Raw genomic sequence first — 25,244 nt, forward strand, 5'->3', positions numbered from 1 at the left:
TTTTGAAATTTTGATTCATTGTACACAAATGGGGTATAACTGTTGTTTCTCTGGTGGTACACAAAGTAGAGTCGCACCATTTGTGTAATCAGACATGTACACAGGGTAATGATATTTGCCTCATTCTGTTATTTTTCTTTCCCCCACCCGAGAAAAGTAGTATATCTTTAATGAAACACAAAACAGTTTTTCTTTTCACAAAAGCAAAACCTATAAACACAGTCATCTCTGCTTCTTTAGAGAAAATGACCATCAGAGCATATTCATGAATTTAAAAAAAAAACGCACATTTTCTTCCAGTTTCTTCCCACCAAGGCTGAGAGAATATTAGATGAGAACCGGAAGAGCATGAAAAAGATTTAAATTTACTACAGAAATGAGGTAGTTCTAAAAATTTTAATGGAAAAACATGAGCACACCTTAAAATTGTTTAAAAAAAACATTTTATACTCCTACAGGTAGAGAATTATAGTTTCTTATTATATAATGAACTGTCATAAAAAAGTAGAGTGAGTTAGCTCCATTATAAATAAATTCCTTGCCATTCAGAAAAAGTTCTTGAGACACTAATGGAAAACATCCTGAGCTTCAATTGCATATTTCTTCTGTCACAAAAGACAATATATGTGACATATACATTTTGTTTTTATACTATTATAGGTTTTTTAAATGCACCATTCCTTGATCTTAACATATTTATAGCCATTTAAAAAGTCTCTGCATTAATTTAAGCTTTACAATTTTATACCTGAGATTTTTAAAAAATTATTCTAAATTTAGAGCTGTGCTGTGCATTTTCTTTTCATATAGTCTTTCTTGTGCTAAGAGGTGCTGCCAAGGAGACAGCCTTCAGTATAGGCCAAACATACCAAACCCCAGATTTATCTTTTTGACACATAGGCCCCAGAGGCAATAAAAAATCTGCCAAAAAAATTGTCATTTTTTCACTATTCTAATTTTTCTCTTTCTATATTCAAATAGGAGGCCAAGAAAGATCGGTTATGAAACCACAGAATGTAGACAGTGTACCTCTAGAAATAACAGCTCCAATGTTCAAACGCAAACAACATCACATTGGCTGTCAATTTACCAGCAACTGACACATGAAACAATCATCTACAACTTGAAACACTTGGGCAAATGGAGAAAATCAGCCATGTGGAACTCAAAGGGAAACAAAGAATGAACAGTTATAGAAAATTATATATAAACGAGTCACTACACTCTATTCTATGACTTTTAAATAAGTTCTGGGTTTAAAAAATGGTACTGCGTTGATATCTGGACTTGTAACTACCAGACAATTTCATTCATAAATGTTTACTTAACCTAAATTTGTGTTGTCTATTTTAGAAGCACTGCAAATGCAAAAATAAATAGGTGTTAAATGCTCCCTCCTTTTAGATGCCCACATACTAAAGAAGCAAATGACAGTAACTGAGGTACCAGTACAAGAAGTAATAGTAATTATTTTATTTTTGTTTTATTGTGGTGCTGGAGATCGAACCCAGGGCCTCACACATGCTAGGCAAGCACTCTACCACTGAGCCACATCCCCAGCCCTAAAGTAGTGAAAAAAACTATGATTACTGAGGTTCTCTGGCCAGACTTCACTCCAGGTAGACGTGTGCCAGTACACTTCAACCCCTCTGGAGGGGCACTGTTAACTTCATTCTGTAAGAAGGGAATAGAGGCACCTGGGCTTTAGAAACTTACCCGAACTCACACAGCTTAGGGGTGCTGGAGCAAGAGTTCAAATTCATGAACTCAAACTCTACAACCAAACTTCCTAACTCCCACTATACCCAACAGTCACTCAGGGTGTGCTTTACAGAATTAAGTCTTCAGAAAATAGAGAAGGCTTTGCAAAAGTGTACAGCATACTCACTGTGTGATCTTATTACAGATCTTTCCTAATAGTCCAAGATGAACTATAGATCACTCTTCATTCATTCATTCACAAATATTCCTAACTTAAGTACTCCCGATGGCGTGCAGAGATCTGAACAATACAGAAAATGATTCCTGTCTCACTGGCTTTAGAATCTAGCCGGAGAGACTGACGAGGAATGATGAACCCAAAAAGGAATAGAATAAAGTAGCAATCGATACAAAAAGCAAAAACGAGAAATAGAAAGTGAATGAATTCATTAAGAGGGGAGTCAGTCTGAGAAGAGGAGGTAAGAACAGGGCTCATTGAGAAAGCTGCATTTGAATAAAGACGCATAGAAGGCGAGAGGTGGCAATCTCCTGTACTTCTTATTAGCATAATAGATTTCCTCATTCCAAGCTGTTTATTGCAGCCAAAAGCATATCAATTAATACTTCATCTTTTGGTTTGTTGTGAAAATTAAATGGGAAAACAGGTATAATGCTTTTATCATAGTGCCCGACTCAGAACAACAACTAAATAAATACTAGCTATTATTATTTTATTATTGCTATTATTTTAATAAGTCATGAAATCAGATACACAAACTATCCCTAGTCTACTCACACAGGGAGTAAAAGAGAACGGCCTAATATCCTATCAGTAAGATGCCTAATGAGCAACTATTTCTGGAATGGACATATGAAGCATTACAATTTAGCTCTAAAACATTAAAATACTACTCCCAACGACCTTCTAGGACCTCCAGTTGTTATTAACAAATTTGGTCGTTAATGACATACACTCACCAACAAGCTGTAGGAAGCCCAGAGCCCAGGGCAGCGCAGGTGAGTCTGAGGTGCACAGGGTCAGTTCTGTTCACAGGCTTCACTTTTTGGCAATCTCACATCTACTTTTTTTGGCTGCAAGGAAAGTGTTTACTTCTCCTTCTATGAAGAGCTGATTTTCCATAGCTCTGGGGTCACAAAAGGTCAGCAGTGATGAAAAGGCTTAGGGAGAGCTCTTGAGTGTTTTGCTTCTGTTATGAATTTCTTCATACCAATGTTGATATACAGAAGACAAGTAATGCATGGAAAATCTGTATTCCAGGTCCAAAAACAGCTTATTCCAGCAAAATTTCCTCAGCTCTCTCCCTAATGATTTAAACATCCATTTCCACTCACTTCTGCAGAAGTACATTCACAGGAAGAGTAAGTGTGAACAGGAGTCCTCAGAGCCCCTTCCTTTACCTGGAATGCCGACTGATCCTTTCTTTTTTTACATGTGAGAAGCAGTGGATTCTATTGTCAAACTCCCTTCCTTTAGAAAGGTAAAAAGCACTCGGTTTGTATTCTCAGATATTTCAGTTTCAGACCCTAAAATTACTAAAAAAACCAAAATCTTTGGGCCAAGCAGCCAGATGTAATATATTATTGTGTCAGAATACTTTGGTGTCCTACTTGGCTAAATCATTTTCAAAAATATTTTACTTTGGTGATGGATATGAAGTTCTATCTTCATGCCACAAAACCACCAATTGCTTTGGAGCACAGTCAAGAAGGGTTTTAGATGTTCACTGTACACTGTTCATAGAAAATGTACCTGAAGTCAGAACACAAACCACACTTACTCCTGATTCATTATTTCTTTGATGTGGTGAAGTTGCCCTTACTGTATTTTCTGGTTCTCAATGAACACAAAATTAGTCTGAGAGGGCTGGGGTTGTAGCTCAATGGTAGAGAGCTTGCCTTGAACGTGTGGCACTGGGTTTGATTCTCAGCACCACATAAATAAATAAAAGAAAGGTGTTGTGTCCATTTACAACTAAAAAAAAAAAAAAAAAAAAAAAAAATTAGCCTGAGAGTTTGGAGCCTCCTTTCTTAAGTCATATGGACACCACTGCTCTCTGTAAGGTTCAAGAAGCCAGCCATCTTTACCAAGTGCCTTTGTTATGTTTTCCCTTTTTGATAAATACATTAACAAAGAGTGATTTCATAGAAAATGCCTTAAAAGGTTATGGGATTAAAGCCTCTATAACTCTTTAACAACAGGATCTAATTCTGTGCATATTTTGGGTAAAATGCTGTACAAGTCAGAATTCTGGCTAGATGTTACAAGAAGTCCTCTCTCAAACTTGTCCTTCTCAAATTCTCAATCAACATTAAAATTGTTTTAAAAACTACAAGCAGACACTGTTTATCACATACTCAGTCCAGGGTATTTATTTTGAAAATGAGAAACAATAATATCATCATCATCCAGGGGAGAGAAATACAAAATAAAAATGAAAGGCTTTAATTTTTCCTTCCCAATAAAAATTGGGTAATGCCAGAATTATGTCTGATTTTTTAAACAGACTATTTTAAAGAGCTTTTTAGATTCCTAGCAAAATTAGAGTTTCCATAGACCCTCTTCTCTCCCACTGCTGTCTCTCAGTGTTTTAGTGAAATTGTTTTGTTACTGTGACCAAAGAACAATTTTAGAGGAGAAAAAGTTTATTTGGTGCTCACAGTTTCAGAGGTTCAGTCCATGGTCAGCCAACTCTATAGTTCTGGGACAGAGGTCAGGCAGAACATCATGGTGGGAGAAATGACAGAGGGAAGCAGCTCAGAAGATGGCATCAGAAGGCAGAGAGAGAGAGCTCTGCTCACCAGGAACCCAAAGGCAGGGCCCCAGTGACCCACCTCCTCCAGCCACACCCCATCTACCTTCAGTTACCAACCACTTAATCAGGTACTGATTAGGTCAAGGCTCTCAGAGCCCAATCATTTCATCTCCGAACCTTCTGGCATTGTCTCACACATGAGTTTTGGGGACACCTCATATCTAAACCATAGCACACAGCCTTTCTGACTACCAATATCCCACACAGAGTGGGATATTTGTTACCACTGATGAACTTAGACTGGTTCATCATTACCAACCAGAGTCCATGTTCTACAACAGGGTCATTCTTGGTGATGTACTCTTGCTTTTTTTTCTTCATCTGGACAACAGGGTTTATACTGGCAGTGGGGAAAAGGCCCTCAGCTGCCACCACATGCCCCCTTGTCAATTAATTGATGGACCTTTACTACTTAGCTAGAGGAAGACTAGCTTGAAAATGAGAGGGCACTTATTATACCATCATGTTTACTCAGAAATAAGATTATAATTTTGTTCATAAACCTACTTACAGAGGCAGAATCATCAGTTCTGGCCTCCCTAGTTAGTATCACACCAGCATCCCCTCTTGTCCTACTCTCAAATTCCTCCTTACTTAATTCTACATCTTCCCTTTTTCATAATTTATTACTTTTTAACATCTTATTTCATTTACTCATCTATTAGTTTACTGCCTCTGAGAAAGTGGGGACCTCTTTTGTGTTGTTGCTGTTCAGTGACATAGCCCTAGTACTTAGGACAGTGGCTGGCACATCATAAACAATAAATATTTGTGGAAGAAACGAATAAATGAGAATGTCTTCCAAAGGAGAGGACTTAGGAAGTGATTTTGGTAAAGTCTGGAAGCCCAGCTTACCATGATGGCCAAGCATGGCAAACGGCAGAGGAGAAGATGCCCAACTTCTGCAAGCTACAGAACCCCATCACGTGGCTGGGCTCCCTGGGGACTCTGTGAGGCCAACATGGCCACTGTATCACGTGAACAGGTTAGAGGGCGCTCTAAAGCTCAGAGACAGATATGTCCCCAATTCTACTGTGGTCACACAAAATCTCACTCAACTGCACACAAAAAAAGGGAGGGCACAGTCACCTCCAGCCAAGTGCAAAGTAGAAGGGGGCATGTGACAGAAGTGACACAAAATCAGAGACCGGGGGGCAGACACGGTGACCCTTGGAAATCCAAAAGCTATTCTCCCCACTCAAACACATTCTGCTGATAATGACAAAACCACACCCAGACTCAGCTTATGAACATGATGACAAAAATCTTTCCCGTGAATTAAAATTCCATGACAACAGGAAAGAGTAAAGAGCAAAAGAACTGGATGTTTTTAAACAAGTGGACGTGGTAAGGTGGGGTCAAGGTGGTGAAAGGAGTGAGAAGTGAAAAACTTCCTTTTTATCCACAATATAAAAGCTCTGGCCAGAGGGTGAAAAGAAGGTGGCAGGAGGAGATGAACTACAACTGAGAGCTGACCATGAGCACAGAGGACCACCTTGATTCAAAGCCTCCTGTTGCCACATGGTTTTCTGGCATCCAACTCTGGGATTTGAGAAAGATAACTTAGCATTTTATTATATATGGCGTGCCATATCCTACACTTATTAGTATCCTTAAGTGCAACAGTGTCATATTCTTTAGATATAAACACATAATATATCTTACATGTACTATTTATTTATGGGTCCCTGATTCCTCTCCTGGAATGCAGACTCCATATGGACAAGAACTGTGTGTGTTCTGCCCTAAGAACTGTGCCTGGTCCCAGACACACGCTTAGCCAATATTTCAGTGAATGCATATATGATAACAAGAGCCCACCCACCTACTTCTTCCCACACCACTACACCACCAATGCCACTGTTCTTTATCTCACATGGGAGAACCAAGGTGTTTCTCCTTCTCACCCCATGTACTGTTTGCAGGGGCAAGGGAAAAGGAGGACCCTAAGGTGCCCCTTCTCTCTCTCTATAGAACTTGCCATACTACTTCATAGTGTTCAGGATGACAGTTTGCCTCTTCATCATGGTTCAGTAACCACGACCACACACTGACAACTGTCCAAGCCATGGGGAATCAGGGAGGGATCCCTCTTCTTTCAGCTATGTCAGGTTCCTCACCCTGTTGGAGCAGGCTCTGCCAGCCCTCGCATCAACAGAGTTTCAGCCAATCTCACCAGAGGCTTGGGGGGAAGCTGGAGAATGGGCATATGATAAGGGTGCCAGCCACTTGTCAGTGTTAATTCAAGTACGGTGCACATCAGCTCCATTGCTAAATGCTGATCACATGAGTTGGCTTTGTCCTACACCACAGCCAGGGGTAGAATCAGGACAGAGCACTACTGCCATAAGCTTCAGACTAAGTCCAACAAAAGAAAATTGGGACCAATTTAGTACATTAGACTAAGCCCATAAAAAATGAAATCCTTGCAGAACTTCTTCAAGAAAGTGAATAGCATACTTAATAATTAGGAAGATTTCTAGTTATACTACCACACATCAGCATAATATTCTAAATTACCTATTTTATTACTCATAATGTTGTCCAGTTTTTGGAATAAGAAAGTACAGGCCAAGTATCAAAGAGAGAATGCTCAATGAGTAATTTACAACACATTAGAAGGTTTCTAAAGACACATTTTTAAATTCAAGTCTTTGCCAAGTACATGACCAACAAAATTAGAATTGCATCTAAATTAGAGAGATTATGTAACTCTTGGGTTGCAGAAATCAGTGTTTAAAAAGTTACAGAAGAAAAATTAGTGAGTACAAAAGACAAAATAAATATGGATATATTTATATTTGGTGTATTCATCTGGAACAATAGCTTTGATTAGCGAGCACTGGAAGTGACTTATGTTTTTATCTGCATATAGTTTTTCATGGCACAAGAACCAGTCGTTGTATTTTGGATCACTTCTCAGAGATGGAAGACTTTACCACCCACCATTGAGAGCTAAGTGAAGAAGCAAAGCAGCCTCTCAGAAATGTGGGGACCCTGCAGATCTGTTTCACTGGTCACTCAGATAGGCTAGCATCCTCCTCAGCCAGGGAACAGCGTGCTCTTCAGAAGCACGTGTGCATTCATGAGGGGTCTTTTCTAAAAGCTCTACTCTCAGAGCACTAAACATAAACAACATAAAACGTGCACCACTGAAGCATGGATTCCTTGTAAATCTCTCATCACCCACATTATTATGATGCTTCCCTCCATTTCCCAACTTCTGATTCCTTCCAAATCCCTCAATCTGTTTGCTCTAATCCCTCCCTCCACTATCTCTCTTCCACATGAAGCCAAATCTGGCCTCCATGTTTTGTCTGCTCAGCAGGAGAGCAATTTCAACAATCTCCTGCTTTTATAAGATCAGTTTATTCCTCCCAATATAATAATTGTTTTCAGCTGAACCTGGTCACTGGTCCTCGGCTTGGTTCCACTGTGGTACTAGCAAGGAAAGCAGACACATCCTGTTGCAGTATTTTTTGAGAGCAAAGACTCTGGGTACTATTGTAGGCCTGGAACAGAACTTTTGCAATGTACTTCTTTAAAATATAATTGGATTTCAATCCCCTAGATTCTCAAAAGATGGACTGAAGTTATGATTGTGGGAATAACCACAGGTTACTTTTAAAAAGATTCAGATAAATTACTCCTCAATTTATCAAACTATAGTAAGTCATCAGGAACACAACTCTTAAGATCAGTGCTGTATCCCTGCAAACAGGACGTAACAGTGTTAGCTTAACATCTTTCAACTTATTGTGCTTTCAGTGATCATAAATACAGGTAAGAAGACTATACTAGCTTGGAGGTAAGGATATTAGAGGAATAACTGTAGAAAATCTCTGCTCAAATGGTACAGAGAAATCAAACAAGACATTACTTAAATAAACAGAATGATCAAGATGATCCAAATGAAGTGCAATTAAAACAGGCAGGGTCTAAGGGGATGATAGGGAAGATACCACCATGTACTTTTAAGTTTCTAACATGTACAGAAAAGCATTAGCCCTGCACATTTCAACTCATTAATTCAGTACCACTACTGGAACCACCTGTGAGTATCTTCAGCATCATCACCTTCGGTTATCAGGTGTGTAAATTCCAGCAAATTTTGAGTGTGCTTTCCAGCATGAGTCACCTTGCTACCTATAAGCTTCGAGGCCTTGAATTATGAGTACCTCTTAGAGTCTCAGTCTTGGCCTGTTTAAATGGAAAATGGTCTCCTCTCTGCTTTATCACATGGCAGCAATATGATTTCCTATGGTCCATCTTACCTTCACATGTGCGGCCATTGGCAGAAATGGAGAAGCCCTGCTCACAGGCACAGTGGAAGGAACCATCTGTGTTTAGACACTCCCCGTGAGGCCCGCAGAGTCCTGGCTGCTCACACTCATTAATATCTGGAATTTAAAAGAGAATTTCAAATGCTTGAAAGAAAGCTGTTCGGTTTTCATATCAGATACACAATAAGGAAATGCTACCATTAAATGGTCCGACATTTATTTTGGAGCCCAATTGTAGCATTTGTCCACTGAAGAGACCACAGGGCAAGCTGGATTGTCGGGAGAGAGAAACTATTTAGGATGAACCACGTGGAGTAGCCAGTGTTCAACCTACAACCTACAAAAACAGCAAAGACAAAGGTTCAACCCCAGGCTACCCTTGTTTCAGGCATCTTGGAGGTGCAAGGAATTCTCAATAGAATAAACAATGTTGAGAAATATTTTCATCAGCGGAATGTTGTGCTCTCTTTCCTCTGACTGCACACAGCTCTGTGATAGTCTGTCACACCACGCCTCTCCATACCTAGGATGTGGACTTGTTAAGGGCAAGGGTGGCTGTGTCTTACATATAGTATTTGCCTCATAAATATTCCTTCATAAATATCCACTGAATGTATAAATGAAATAGAATCTAATCTGTATTTCATTTAAAATGGGTAACAAATAAAATCCCAAAGAAAAAAAAAAGGCCTTTTGGGCCAGAGAAGTTATTATTTGCATGAGTCTGTGACAATAAAACTAGTGCGTGATGTTTTTCAACATAGTGCTAAACATATTACTAAAGGCCCCGAAGTGGTAGCAATTATCATGAAGACACATGACCAGATTGTGCAGTAGGGAAACCTGTGTGGCCAACTTATGTTCTGCTCGTCTTCAGTGTCCAGGTCGTGAGGCACTCGAAACACTGATAACACAGGGGGGTTCCGCAAGTGAAATGTTCTTTCACAGCACTGCTACTTACAGTGACGAATAGTGCCCATGATGCTAGTACAGGGAACCCAGAAGGTGGCTCATCTATTCGTAATGGTACTCACATGTGCAACCGCCCAGTTGCACTCTGCTCAGATTCCTGGTTTACTGGTCTGTATCCCTCATTATTCCAGGCTCTCCTTGAGAAGGACTGCATATCTTAGCTCAAGGATTAGGATGTCTTAATCCTTGGTGCTGTACCTTGATAGTGTCTTATGAATGTCTGTTCACCACAAAATTTCTCAGTTACGTTCATGGTCTATGAACTGAACAATGATTGATTAAGTTGACTGAGGTCACAAGTCATCATCATTCAGTCCGTAGATCCACTAAGATCATCTTCCTGTCTTCCTGAAGTCTCCAGGTCCTTTACTCACTTCTTAAAGAGGTCCTCAATATATCATCTCAGAAGTCCATCTTTAATTCAATTAAAATATGCTCTTAGTGCTTCATATGAGCAGGATGAGTAGGAAGGGGCCATTGCCCATTAGGAAGATCACAACAGAACAGGGGAGGTCCCTTACCACTTCAACCTTCCTGAGTACAGGGAAAAGGTACAAAGTTCTTCCTAGTGACTTTTCGAACATGCTGAGCCACCAGCCTTGTGGTTCTCTCCCTCAATGGACACCCCTTCTGTTCATTCAGGATCCCCTGAGCTCACTCGTTACCCTGCTGATTTCACAGTACAACAGAAACTGGCAGTTATTGATTTATGCCCCCTCTGGTAATTGTAACCTCTTTGCCCTTTCATCTGCCACGTAACTCAGACTATTTGGCCTATTCATTCTGAACCAAAATAAGAAACAAGGCATGAATTAATCATATTTTCTTAACAGTTCTCCATTTTTGTTACTGTCAATAATTTTCAGATATTTCAAGGAAGAGCAATGAATCATTTTCTATTTAATTATTTCTCAATACAAGTTCACCCTGTGAAACTCTTTTGTAAAATCTCTGATATTTCTATGTTTGTTCTCTATCTACAGATAAGAAGTTAGATTCACAATCTGAACCTTCTTGTAGGTTCAGTTCCTCTCTCTCCAACTTGCTGCCTAGTGTTACCTCAATCTGAGCAGGAAGGTGTCAGAAAAGTGCTAGTGGCCTGAGGATCAACTCATATCCATGTCCACCTTGGGGAACCCTGGCAACTTCCCAAGACTTCCTTCTTATTTTATCAAGCCTCAACATGGTCCTTTAAAAGCTACCCACTTTAAAACTTTGCATGGGGAATATTGTGTACAAAGTTCCTCCTTTAAAAGAAGTCACTGATTAACAAATAACTGTCTAAAAAGTTTGATGACAGGAATTGAAGATGAATTCCCAGACTTTTTTCCAGGAAACTGCTAAGAAAGAACAACATGAATATCTGGAACTAGAGAAACATATGCATTCAATTTGGATTGTACTTATTGAGGCATTTCTAAACTATGCTGCTAGTAACTCCAAGCTGAAAGCCAGACGATATTTAAGTTGGTTTGCTTTCATGGGTCCGAGATTCCGCAGAAATTCACAATTTGGCATGTATGAGTCAAAACGTGAAACTGAAGCGTGTTCTGAATCTCAAATGTATCCTGCCACATTCCTAAAGAGCCTATTAACAAGGAATTTCCATATGTCTGCATATCATCATTAGTTTTCTGAGGCGAAGAGAATCTTAAACACACTTCCAACTGAAAGTGTCTCACTGAATACAGAACTATCTTCAGAATATTAAGGAAGTTTAAGTTTATGTCTATCAAATGTGGTTACTCCAAGATGTCCCATGACTGAGGACGGGGAGGTAGCTGAATGGTAATGAGGCCCTGGGTTCTACCCCAGCACTGCAAAAAGAAGGTATGTTCCATGGTTATAGCATCACCATTAATTATGTTTTGGGGATTAAAACAAATTTGGAAATCAGTAACTATATACAGGATGCTGACATGATCGTGGGATTAGAGCAAAGTAAGCTACTAACTTCAGGCAGACAGAGTGAAAAATCAACTGTCACCTCCAGTAACAGAGCCAAAAGAGATCATTCAGAGACTTCAGGATGACAGAGTTATACACATAATTTTTTAAACAGCATTGAGACCTGTTTCAGAAATGCCTACCATTTATTCAGATTTAAACTTCTCAAACAGACATAGCAATTTATTCTGGAAAACAGAAATAAATGTGACAGAGTTATAAGTCAATTTAGTAATGATTGGTAGTCAATAAAACCCTGTATTTGGAGCAGTCACATAGTTGAGATTTGATATCAAACCACAGACACAAATTTAATGTACTGAGAGAATATAGGGCAATCAATGAAACAGATGACTAAGTTAGTTCTGGGTAATTTAAATCTAGAAGTTAAATGATAAAATTTGCAATATAAATTTTTTGTTCATTTATACTAAGATTTGGTTTTGCCTCTATTTGACTGAAGAAACTGGAAAGGAAAATATTGCTTTAAAGCCAAAAAGTTTGTAATAAAAGTTAGGATTCAAGTTTCTTGTTTTTTTTTTTTTTTAACATCTCTGGGCATTTTTATATAAGTCAAGATTCATTTTGTTTAAAGTCCTGAAATGGGAGTACGCTCACATAAATATATAACTCAAATATTCCTTTATCAAATCCAAGAACATTTAATTTCTACACTGGAAATACTAAAACACTTTAATTCACTTATTGCATTGTGGTAGCAAATAAATACATCATATCAAATGAGGTACACAGCAGTGTATTTAAAGCTGGGGATCACTAAGGGCTAGGGATCACCAAGGGATTCTAAAAGACCTGGGGGTCCAAGTCCACATTCCTCATGTTTCTATGACACACAGCAGGATGCAGATGGAGACAAAGACTACCTCAGCACCCCATCCTACAGAGCGGACACCACCTTCTCCTGCAAGAACAGTTATTTGGGACATGTAAGAGGACATATAAGAACGGCAATCTAGAATTTAAAAAGTCTAGCAGTAGTAAAGAATACCTCCAACAACCTTTTATTTATCAGTACTTCAGGATTTATGCACAAGTCCACAAAGGAAGAGGGACATTAAGAAAAAGCAATCATCAAATACAGAAATGAATAGATATAAAGGTAAATATAGTGTGAGTTTTCAATGGAAAGACAGGCAAGGATTTATTAAGACCAATACATATAGGAAATCTTGTGGGGCAGTATTGGACACAGGATCTAGACAATCTGATCTTTTAGCTGCAGGATTCAATGTGTTATCCCATAGAAAAATTACTATCTTCTTCTCCTCTTTTCCTTTCGTTTTGTTTTGTTTTGTTTTGTTTTGTTTTTAGCCTAACATCACTGTCATCTTTGTGGGAAAAGACCTGGAGGGTTCAAGTCTCTACTCTACCCCTTATTAGGGAAAAGCATGCTGATTACTGAGACTTATTCACTCATGCACAAAATGTTTTAAGAAAAGTTTCCTTGAAAGTTGCTGTAAGCTAGATTTTAAGAATAAGAAGAAAGATGCTCCAAATCCATTGCAAATCATATTTAGAAAAGTAGACCTGGGTTGGACCCAAATAAAGGTAATTTTTCAAAAAATAAAAAAAAAAAAAAGAAAGTCGCCGTAAGTTTAAAAGAGATATCCACGGTACTTAGCACACAGTAGGTGCTCAGTTTGATTGTTCATATCAGAACCTATATTGTGCTGCTGTGTTCTTATTTGTTCCCTCTGCCTACTATACTGTTGTTTGGAAGAGTAAATATTTCTAATTTTAGCAATATACTTTAAAAAATTTACATAGGAGTTGGGTTCATCCTGACAAACTCACGCATGCATGAAAATTGATTTCAATTCATGATCCCTGCTTCTATTCCCCCCTTTCCCTCCAGTCTTCCCTCCTCTCTCCCATTCTTCTTCCTCTGCTCTACTAGACTTCCTTTCACTTGTCTATTAATTTATACTTGATCAGTTCTTTATGTTATCCTATCCTTCCCTCCCCCTTTCCTTTATTTTACTCTAGCTTCTGCATAGAAAAGAAAACATTCCACCTTTGAATTTCTGAGTTTGGCTAATTTCATTTACTATGATATTCTCCATTTCTATCCATTTACCAGCAAAAGCCATAATTTCATTCTTTTTATATCACAATTTCTTAGTTCATTTATCTATCATCAGGCATCTAATTTTGCTATTGTGAATTGTGCTGCTATAAATACTGATGTGACTGTTTCACTAAAATATGCTGATTTTAGATCTTTTGGGAAAATACCAAGGAGTGGGATAGCTGGTCACAGGGTGGTTCCATCCCTAGGTTTTTGAAGAACCGCCAAAATGCTTTCCAGAGTGGTTGCACTAGTCTGCAGTCCCATCAACAATGTACAAGTGTACCTTTCCCGTTACAACCTCCCCAGCATTTATTGTTGTTCATATTATTGATCATTGCCATTCTGACTGCAGTGAGATGAAATCTTAATGTAGTTTTGATTGGGAGAGTAAATGTTGACAGCACTTTGAGAAAATATAAAATCCTGTCCTTCATCATTTCATCCAAATTATTAGTAAAGCAAAGGTGAATACCAGAGAGAAACAGAGAACAGGAACAGACAGATAGATATTACCTCTCTGAGACAAAATAAAATTTGTCCATAAAAGACATAAAAAAAAAAAAGCTAGAAAAACAGTCAAGAATCAAGTACCAATGTTGGTCCACAGAAGGAACAGCAAGCTACAGGTGATCTCAGGACCATGCAAAGCCAGGGTGTGGTTCTGACATGCTGGTCAACATGGTACAGTAAAAAGTCAGACCTTCCAGTACTTGATGAGAGCCAAGAAATACACCTTAACAATACAAATTGGCATAGATCAATATATATATAAAAGAAGTGTTATAACCCGACTATCATCAGGAAGCACTGCTGCAGAACTAGGAAAATCATGACAAAAGAAAAGAAACAGGGTACCTTGACATCCTTTATTGTCATTGAGGTGGAATCCCTCTGGACAAGCACAATCATAGGACCCTTGGGTGTTAATGCAGTCTCCTCCTTGACACACACTGTTGTCCTCCAGGCATTCATTGATATCTATAAAGCCATTGAAAAAGTATAAAAGACAAGATGAACTGAATATAAGAAACAGACATTTTTCTTAACTTTACACACCAAAATCATATTAATATGCATTATTTTATATTACTTATAGGGCACATGTGATTTTAAGTGAATAGTAGGTTTTTAACTTTTGGAGTTTAACTTTTAAAATGAAACATCTTGAGAGGACTTTGGCATTGAATGATACACTGAAGTTTTAAACATCTGATGTGATCAACTGGGTTGCAGATGGGGCTCAGCACAGGGCTGGGATGCACAGGGCTGTGGGCTCAATCCTAGCACCACAAGAAAAAGGGTGGGGAGGATAATGCAACTAACTGAAAGAAGAAAAAAGTCAAAATTCTTCAATAATTTATTTGGTAATGTTCTTGGTGATGGTGGAGAATCAAAATATTTTTAAAACACATATTGCTAAGTTACATCTTGAGCATACTTAACCTACTTGATCTATTTCTATTTATATAAGATCCTGTGTTATGCACAATAAAAAAAATGTTAAAGTACTTGGCAAGGTCCCTGCCTACAAAGAGAAACATTTGCTCCAAAAAAAAAAAAAAAAACCCAAATTGTATTATATTAATAAAAATGAACACAAAAAATCTTAAATTGCTTTGTAAGTCCAAACAACTTACCATTCTAAGAACTGTCATAAACTACAATTATTTGACAATCCTAATAATTTTAGGGGTCATATAAATTTAGAGAAAAGATATCATGATGGTTTTTAAAAAAAAGGCTCTTTGTAACAGGGAATTTTTTGGAATCTTGACAGGCAGGCAGAATGTGGAGGACGGAAGAAGAGAGACTGTTGGAGAAAGAGGAAACGCCAAGATCAAAACCTAGTTGTCACTCTGGGCTATTACAAACAGGCTCAGGGTTGCTTAGATTTCTTTTTGGTATATATTCTCACAGCACAGGTGCAATTAAGAGTGGTTTGTGTAAGCACTGAGCTCTGACTGGGCACATGGGAGACGATTAAAGATGCCCCTCAGATCAGGCCCTTTCTCCAGGTCTCTTTATTACCATATTTACTCCTGGTCAGAGCTCATTACTCCTAACACACTCCATGAGTGCCCCTTGTGGTGTCTGTGTAGGATTTAAACAATTAGCCTTGAAGAAAGCTAAAGGAACAAAACTTCCTTTGTTTTCTCAGAATTTTTCACTTTATGGCATTTCTTGCAAATAATTATGATGACTGCTAACATCTAAGAGTCACCTAGGAAGGAGTAAATATGGAAGCTGATTCAGTCTTCCTGCTGTCTTGCTCAAGTATGGAGACAAAAAAATTAAAGTTTCCTCTCTGCCAATGAACTGGCTTCTGTATCATTCACTGGGCAAAAAAGAAAGTACCTTATCATTTCATTCAGTCAAAATAAAAACAAGTTATTACACTGAGTGTTCTCACAGATTTAAAATGTTCAGAATACTGCTCCTAAAACATAATACAGAGTTGACATGACTGTCTCAACTAAAGCAAGTTATTGTTTTTTGTTTAATGTGGTTTTTAAAAATCTCACTGAAGTGTAATTTCCATATGATAAGTTCATTTATTTTAAGAGTTCAGTTCAATGAATTTTGACAATTGTACACACGATTGGACAACTTCACTGAGGTCAAGGTATAGGCATGTCCACCAACCTAGCAGGATCCCTCTTGTCCCTTCTGCATTTGTTGTCTTCAGTTCAACATAACATTTCTGAGAGTTATCCAAGCTGATGAGAGTATTGACAGTTCTCTCCTCTTCATTGCTGAGTAATTTTTCATTGTAAGAATATACCACAATTTGTTCATCCCTTTGCCTGATGATGAACATTGGGTTGTGCCCATTTTGGCCACTATGAATAAAACTTCTATAAACACTCGTGCATGTCTTTGTGAGAACATAACATTTTCATTTTCCGTGAGTAAATATCTAGGAGTAGAATGGCTGGCTCATATGGTAGGTTTATACTCAATTTTTGCAAAAACAGCTTTCTAAGGAGACTATATCATCTTACATTCCACGGCTGTGTATGAGACCCATGACTGTGCTACATTAATTCTATAGTTCTAGGGGGAATGTAACAAGTGATCAGCTTTTAGATGAACCTTCTTTCTTTGCTCCTTAGAAAATGAAGATAAAGTGAGAAGAGGCACATTTGAATATTGGCATTATATATTTAAAAAATCTCAATTAAAAAAAGATCACAGAGAACCCTAAGAATATGAACTTCAGGAACAAGAGAAATTTTGCATAACCTAGATATTTGCTGCAGCATAACAGAAGCAGATAAGCTCTGTTCATGCTACTTTAATTTGATTTACATTCATTTCCCAAAAGCTAAGAGAAATAATGAATGAGAAGGGAAAAGCAACATTATTTTAAGTGTCTATAAGTTATTGTATAGATTTTGTGTGTGTGTGTGTGTGTGTGTGTGTGTGTGTGTGTGTGTGGTACTGGGGATTGAACCCAAGGGTGCTTAACCACTAAGCCACTTCCCCAGCCCTTTTTATTTTTGATCTTGAAACCAGGTCTCACTAGGTTGCTTATAGCCTTGCTAAGTTGCTGAGGCTGGCTTTGAACCTCCAATCCTCTTATCTCAACCTCCAGAGCCACTGGGATTACAGGCGTGTGCCACTGTGCCCAGCCAAAGTATTGTATAGATTCTTAAACTCCATGTGTTCTATTAAGAGTATTAGAGTCAGGTTTAGTCTAAAAAAATCTTTATCTACCTTCAAAACAAAAACAGAGAAGAGAAACCAATGTGGAACTGTTCTGCACCATTGCCTGGTGTGAACCTCCTAGAATGAAGGGATGGGTCTTAGAGAAGGCACAGCGAATCCTGGTCACCCCGCTACTGAGTTCCTCAAGGAACCAGTCACCTCCACCTTGCTAACTATTATGGTCAACTTTTGGTCTTCATCTTACCTAACATCACTGTCTCCCCTTCTTGAAACTCTTTCTCCTCTTGGATGCTGGATTTTCCTTCTTCATTTGTTACTTCTTCCTCAGTCCCCTTGGCTAGTTGATACCTATTTCCTTGCTTCTAAGAGTTGTCAACCTGTCCAATCTCATGTCTTTAAACATAGTCTATGTGCTGGGGACTCTCAGCCCTGAATCCCAAGTGCATGAACTCATTGCTTTAGATATCTTCATTTGAAGACTCATTTTAGGCATTGAAAACTAAAAGTGCTCATGAGAAGCTCCTAATCTCTTCCGCAAAGCCTGCTCCTTGGGACCTTTGCACCTGCTATTCTTTGCTTCCTATTAATAATCAAATGCCATGGACTCAGGGAAGCATCTAGTTGCTTCTTTATTCAAAATCACCACCCTCTTTCAGCACTGCCCATATATCCCTCTTAATATTCCTCCAAAACACTTATTGTCATTTAATAAACTGTACAGTTTACTTGTTTATTATGTTTATGGCTATCTTCCTCACTAGAATGTAAGTTCCATGGGGGCGGGAATTTCTTTCTGCTTCATTCATGCCCTGGACTTAGAACAAGTACCTGGCACATATTTGTATATAAATATGTATATAAATCCACTCATGAATAAATGAATGATTCTGACTTGGAAGGAAATCCTAGGACTTCTGTGTTTGATTTTGCCTGCATAGAAACGAGTAGCTGAAGGAACAGAGGAAGACAAAATAAGTCATGAGTTATCTTCTCAGACTTTGCAAGGGACCTGCAGGGAGCAAGTTTGGTGAGGAGCTAGGGAAGGGCAGAGGTAGATGTGGGCTTCAAGACCTGCCTGGAAGGGCAAGGAGTCAGAGGCTGAGTCTTTGAGGCTAAGATGCCTGAAAACTGAGACAACAGAGGCCATCATTTCAAACTGAACGTACTGGCATAAGAAGCACTTAGCAAGTACCACAATATGGGGTTCTGACTCTAAGAGGAGGCCAGCAGGATTGTAGGATAATGCTGTAATGAGGGACAGCAGCCAGGACAGGATGGTGAGTGAGGAGGTGGGGGCAGGGCCAGAACAAAGGGTGGACAGGGTCTTCTGATGAGGTCAACTTCCTGTTTGACAAAAGTGCTCATGGACACAAGCAGGGGACCCAATCAGGCAGACACTCATCCTTGTGCTCCTAAGCAGGGGACCCAATAGAAAAACTAAAAAAGATGTGTGGGCAGAGGGGGCACCAATCAATAATAGTGAGGACAGAGTGGACAGGAGAGGAGATAAGGGAAGGAGGAAATTCCAGAGACCATAAAAAGAACAGACCAAAATTCCCCACTGGATTCCCAGTTCTGGGGCCCCTTCTCTCTGAAGAAGTCCATCTCTGTCATTTTTGCAATAAACCTACTTCTTGCTTGCTATCTGTATCCTGTTCTTCAATTCTTTGCTGAATGGAGACAATAAACCGAGCACCCCTAGATAGTAACAGTAAGAAAAAGAGGTCTCAGCCAAAGTTATTAGAGGAAAATCACCCATGTAAACATGAAAGCCAACAAGAAAGATGGCTCTTCCTCCCACAGCTGTGAGAGGCATGTGAACCGTCATAGCTCAGTTAATTATGGCTAAATACCACTCGGGAGGGGCGGAAACAGGACTAGGTGGGAATTAGCAGGCCAAAGTGCTAATGCAGTTTCAAAGCGAGCTCTGAATTAGCTGGAGAAACTCCAATCCTATTTATAACCAAAAACACTAGAGAAATTCGTCCTGACTTTAAGAGAAAAGAGCCTCATTATACACATATAGTCCAAAAGAAGCTTTCTTATGAACATAATTGTATCTTACAAACATGCATATTAAAAATGAAGAATGAGTTGACCAAAAGGTTTTTGTTTGATTTTTCATGTAATGGATGATTTCAGAAAAAAACTTTGGATTTCTTAGGAGATGGCTAAGGCCAAAATAGAGGAACAGGTCCTCCGATCTATAATCCATGATTTAGTAGCATGGTTACCCTCTTAGCTTGACCAAGAATCAGGGCAGAAGAGACACTGATGGTCAGATTAGGTTCAGGGCCTTCACACATTCCTTATTACCTATCTTCCTCTACAATAAATGCTTCCACACCTGGTTCTGAGTCTACAACACAACTGACCCTTCTGCCTTAGAAGCCAATATGCCCTGAATCATTAACATCTATCCACATGTTAGAGAGTTCTCCAAATACAATGTTTCAGACATACTATCACTTATTTGACTGCCTATTTTTCAATAGGTAGATTGATTACAACTTTTCAATGGTGTTAGTAATCTTTGGAGAACATTATTGTTATGGTTTGGATATGAGGCATCTCCGAAAAGTTCACATGTAAGACAATACAAGAAGGTTCAGAGGAGAAATGATTCAGTTGAAAGAGTCTTAATCAGTGATTTAATCCCCTGATGGGAATTAACTAGGTGATAACTGAAGTGGTTGGAGGAGATTGGAATTGGGGCATGGCTTTGGGGTATATATTTTGTATCTGGAGAGTGGAGACTCTCTTCTCTCTCTCTCTGCTTCCCGATGATGTAAGCTGTTACCCTCTGCCACACTCTTCCACCATGATGTCCTGCCTCACCTTCAGCCCCGACGAATGAAGCTTGCTGTGTATGGATTGAGACCTCTGAAACCATGAGCCCTCAAATCAACTCTTCCTTCTCTACAGGTGTGTTGGCCAGGTCATTTCATCACAGCAGTGAAAAAGCTGACTAAAACAATTACCATTTTAGGATAAAATCCTAGAACCTGACTTAGTGGTTCACGGAGAATATACATTCTAAGGTCTCTGAAATTCTGCCGAAATTGCCCTCCAGGAGGGCTGAGTCACTTCCCGCTCGCAGTAGCCATGGAAGGGTATGGTAAGTTCTTCAATCAAAAACACAGCATGGGCTTTTTTTTTTTTTTTTTTCCTTTGCAGTGCTGGGGATTGAACCCAGGGCCTTAGTGCTGGTAAGGCAAGCACTCTACCAACTGAGTTAATAAAATTATGGCTTTTTCAGGCAAATGGACGAAATTGGAGAATATCATGCTAAGTGAGATAAGCCAATCTCAAAAAAACAAAGGACGAATGATCTCACTGATAAGCGAATGATGACATATAATGGGGAGTGGGAAGGAGGCGAGAATGGAGGAAGGAGGAACTGTACAGAGGGAGAAGAGGGGTGGGAGGGGTGGGGGGAAGGGAAAAATAACAGAATGAATTAAACACCATTACCCTATGTAAATGTATGATTACACAAATGGCACGCCTCTACTTTATGTACAACCAGAGAAACAAGTTGTACCCCATTTGTTTACAATATATATCGAACAATAAAAAAAACACAGCACGTTCTACATTGCAATGGATCTTCCCAACCAACGGGGCTGCGGGTGAAAAAGAATCTGGGGCTTTCAAAGGCATCTCACAAAACCATTCTCCAAAAAACTCATTGACTTCTAGGTGGAATCCAGACCTCACTTAAAAACTCTTACTCTCGTGTGGGGCACACCCATCACACTCACATTTCTGGTTTCACAAGTAATGGGTTGGAAGTGCTGCAAAGCAACAGGTGAGCTGGAAAAAAAAACCTGCTTGTTGGGTGGACATGGAACACAATGAATATTCACAGGTGACAGGATGGCAGTCAAGGGGAGAAGAGCAGGCCAGGAGAAGATGTGCCCTCTCCATATGCAGGGCCGAACTTGGCACAGGGCAAGTGGTGAACGACTGCCCAACACTGCATGCGTGGGATATCTCATACGAATGTTTTACATGAAAAGCTCAGCTCTTAAAAAACCTTCCCATTATCTGAAAAATTAAGTTGTGCTTACTTATTTGGAACATTTGGAAATCAGTCTTGCATACAAGGGGTTTATAGTTCAGAACTACACGGTCAGCATAAACTGATTCTCTACTCCTTTAGCTGGCTCAAGCAATGCAAAGAACACCTAGCCTCTACTTCCTTCACACTATTTGTGTGAACCCTGGGGAAAACACGTTGCAGGGGCCTCAGGTTCTCAACGGTGAAGTCAAAGGTCGAGTTCATGGACAGAGGCTGAGATGACATGTAGATGGTCCTCAGATTCTGGCATTTCATGACTCTGTAGTCAGAAGCAATTCTCACCTTCACAGTGGTCTCCAAGTGTAGATGCTCTGTAGCCCTGGTCACACACACACCGGAAGGAGCCCTCCGTGTTCCTGCACTGCCCGTAAGTGCAAAGGTGATGGTGTTGACACTCATCAATATCTGCAAGCAGGAGAGCAAGGCAGCAGGAGAAGTGGTGCTCCAACATCTTTCCAATCGTTCATGGACAGGAAGCCTATAAACTACCTGCTTTATAATTAAGTGCAACTAGAATTTTCATTCTGTGACTTAAAATGATCTCTAACAAAAGATCAGTCACTCCCCAGTAGGGACAATCTTTAAAAATTTGACCAAGAACCTATGAATCTATTTTTTTACCCCACTGTCATCACTGGGTAGTGAATACTTCACTGTAATCTGTGAACCTCACTCAGGCTTCTTGGATTTCTATCACATATTCACTTACTATCTGGCTCTTTACAGAAAAAGTTTGCCAGTCCTTGATCTACAGTGTCACAGCACAGCCCTACAGGTCTTTTCACTAGCTCATTCTTTGGGCCCCTAGCAACTGGACTCCATCCCCACTCATCCATTCACCCATTCTCATATCCTCTATTTACCTCTGTCTGTCCTGCTTTCTATCACAGGGATCCTCTGGCAAAATCTAGTGACCCTTCCCCTTCTCTTGGCCCATCTGATACCCACAATGCCACTGAAGCACTCTTCCTGAATCATACACACATTCTCAGAGTAGGGATCATTTATTGTTTTCTGTTTCCACGTCCCAAGTTTAGACCCATACATATGCATGGGTCCTACCCACACATAGATGACACAAAACAAATTCCATGTATTCAAACATTTTACCTTTGTTATTACATTATAATAATAGATTTCCCAAAGGCAGGAACCACGTCCTTTATTTCTTCCTAGATATCCTAACATTTTATAGTAAACAAGCACTCAATTCATGTTGTTCCTTGAAGGACTTCATTTATGAAATTTGAGAGCATTTGCACAGGATTCAGCACACAAATCAGTTCCCCCGGGGAACCCTGGATCACAGCTCTCCCCGACTCTGGTCACATCGTCATATCATCACAGTATTTGGCACCTAAACCAATTTTGTGCTGTGGATAATCTGGTAGGTAATTCTTTCTACATCTGACTTATCATTGATGGTAAATCACAGGCTCTTCAAAAGAAAGGACTATGAAGAGAGCAGCCTTATACCACGTGGAGATCTCTCATCCATTCATTTGTAGTTTTCTATGCATTAGTTATAGGTACTCACTAAACGCTGAGATAACTAGGGTCAGAAGGCATAAAGTATAGATAAAAACTTTGAGAGGGATTCATAAGATCCAGAACGAGTTGCTTAGTCTATCTGCATATGTATATGTGCCGTGAGTGTTCTATCACTCTCCACTTCCTGATTAGGTTCCGGAATGACATTCTATGTCCTAGACAGAGATGGTGCAGGAGGTGATGATAATATTGGTAGATACCTTTGTAATTACCACCACATACTCTCACTTTTATAACACTATTTCAGGAGACTTTTTTGCTCATTAAATAGTCAAAGCTTGTATAAATATATGGATATGATTTGTTTTTTATAATAAAACAGGTCATATATAGTGCAGATTCTGTTCTCAAATAAGAAATGGCATCTATTTTCAAGAACTCTGAATACTACTGCTCATCACAAGTGGTATCATAATATCCTCAGAACTCAGGAACCATAAATATACTGGGAAAGTGAAATATTTCTGTCTGAAATTCAATAAAATGCTTCTTTAAAAAGTCAACCCCAGGGCTGGGGAGATAGCTCAGTCAGAGGGTGCTTGCTTTGCAAGCACAAGGCCCTGGGTTCAATCCCCAGCATGGTAAAAAAAAAAAAAAAAAAAAAAAAAAAAAAAAAAAGTCAACCCCAGCAGATCTAGATTCCTCATCCTTATCTTTAGGAACAACACATACTTCACGAACTTTATCTCTGAGAATAAGGGGGACCTAATTTCAATCTTACTAATAAGTCTTCTTTAGAGTTATTTAAAAAGAAAGGCAAAAAATTTTTAAAGCTAAATATACACAAAAACTAAGATCATTAACATTCCAGCATAATACCAGGCCAATATAATGACCTAACTACTGAAATCCCAATATGTGAGACCTTCAGTGAATTTAATGGTTTAAGTGGAAATGACTTTCCATAGTAAAGAATTACAGAGAGAGCAATACTATTTCTTCCTAATATTAATATTTAGCCATTGGCACCTATACCATGTTTTTCAGATGTAACTCTCATTTTATCAACCTGTCTGACTTGTGTTTAAGTCCTGGGCTTTCTGGTACTACAATGCAATCATCTGAGTCACGTCTAAAAGTCATGTTCATGTCACTGAGTGTACAGTTTTTCAGACAGGTGCCTTATGCCAAAGTCTCAGCTTCCAGAACCTACCTTCACACTGGTCTTTAGTGGCCAACAGCTGGTACCCCTGGCCGCAGGTACACCGGAAGGAGCCCTCAGTGTTTTTGCACTGCCCATTGATGCACAGATTCCCTTGCTGACACTCATCAATATCTGGTAACACAAACAATGACAGCTGTTTTGAGAAAGAGTCCACCTAGGAGAATCAGTGCCCTCTGCAATGTGCTCGGGGTGACTGTCACAAAAATCAGACTTCTTGTATGAGGCACTATAAACTTCAGATCACCAATGTTCCTTGTCTTAACCACAGCATGCTGAACTACAGAAATGATTACAAATAGACAATAAACTAATGAGAAAAAGGTACTTAAAATACAACATCAAGCTCCTGACCACCTCTCTCTCATACTTTGCATATAACAGAAATATAATATAAAATAATTTAGAGTTGAAAACAGAAGATAGAACCTGAAACACAAAATAGATATAAGACAGTTTGTAGATCCGCTGAGTTACAGGAAAGGAGGCAAAAATAAGACTACCAAGAATTTTTTAAAAACAAATCAAAATGTAGGCAGTTCTAGAATGAAAGTTGTTTCTACTTTATTTAGAAGTTAAACTCTGAAGTCAGAGTTGCATGAAAGAACTCTGAGCTTATTTTCAAGGTAAAAAAGGAAAACCAGGAGAAATGGTATCGCCAAGATGGTTGGTGGCAGTACCAAAGGAGAAAGTGATAAGAAAAATGCCTTAACTGAAGATAAAGCCATTGACTGAGAAAGAATATATTTCTTAATAAGTGTTCTAGGGGCCAGGGTTGTAGCTCAGTGGCAGAGTGCTTGCCTAACATATGTGAGGTACTGGGTTCAATCTTTGGCACCAAATAAAAATGAACAAATAAAATAAAGGTATTCTGTCCATCTACAACTACAAATAAAAAATAATAAGTGTCCTTGGAAATGTTGTGTCCATGAAGTTATAAAACTGAAGG

At 39.1% G+C, this 25,244-nt stretch overlaps 1 protein-coding gene across 8 annotated transcripts in view; it reads right to left on the minus strand.

Moving 5' to 3' along the window:
- Positions 1-25,244, minus strand: part of Ltbp1 (latent transforming growth factor beta binding protein 1) — a 413,663-nt gene that overhangs the window by 61,060 nt on the left and 327,359 nt on the right. For 7 of the 8 annotated variants that reach the window (XM_047522256.1, XM_047522255.1, XM_047522254.1 and 4 more), the window contains 4 exons: positions 24,287-24,409; positions 21,865-21,987; positions 14,685-14,807; positions 8,810-8,935 (listed from right to left, as the gene is read on the minus strand). In XM_047522256.1, coding sequence (XP_047378212.1) covers positions 8,810-8,935; positions 14,685-14,807; positions 21,865-21,987; positions 24,287-24,409 — 495 coding nt within the window. The remainder of the gene's footprint in view (positions 1-8,809; positions 8,936-14,684; positions 14,808-21,864; positions 21,988-24,286; positions 24,410-25,244) is intronic. The other variant, XM_047522253.1, reaches the window with a different exon arrangement.

Source organism: Sciurus carolinensis, chromosome 13, assembly GCF_902686445.1.
Source record: "Sciurus carolinensis chromosome 13, mSciCar1.2, whole genome shotgun sequence".
In the NCBI taxonomy this organism is placed as follows: domain Eukaryota; kingdom Metazoa; phylum Chordata; class Mammalia; order Rodentia; family Sciuridae; genus Sciurus; species Sciurus carolinensis.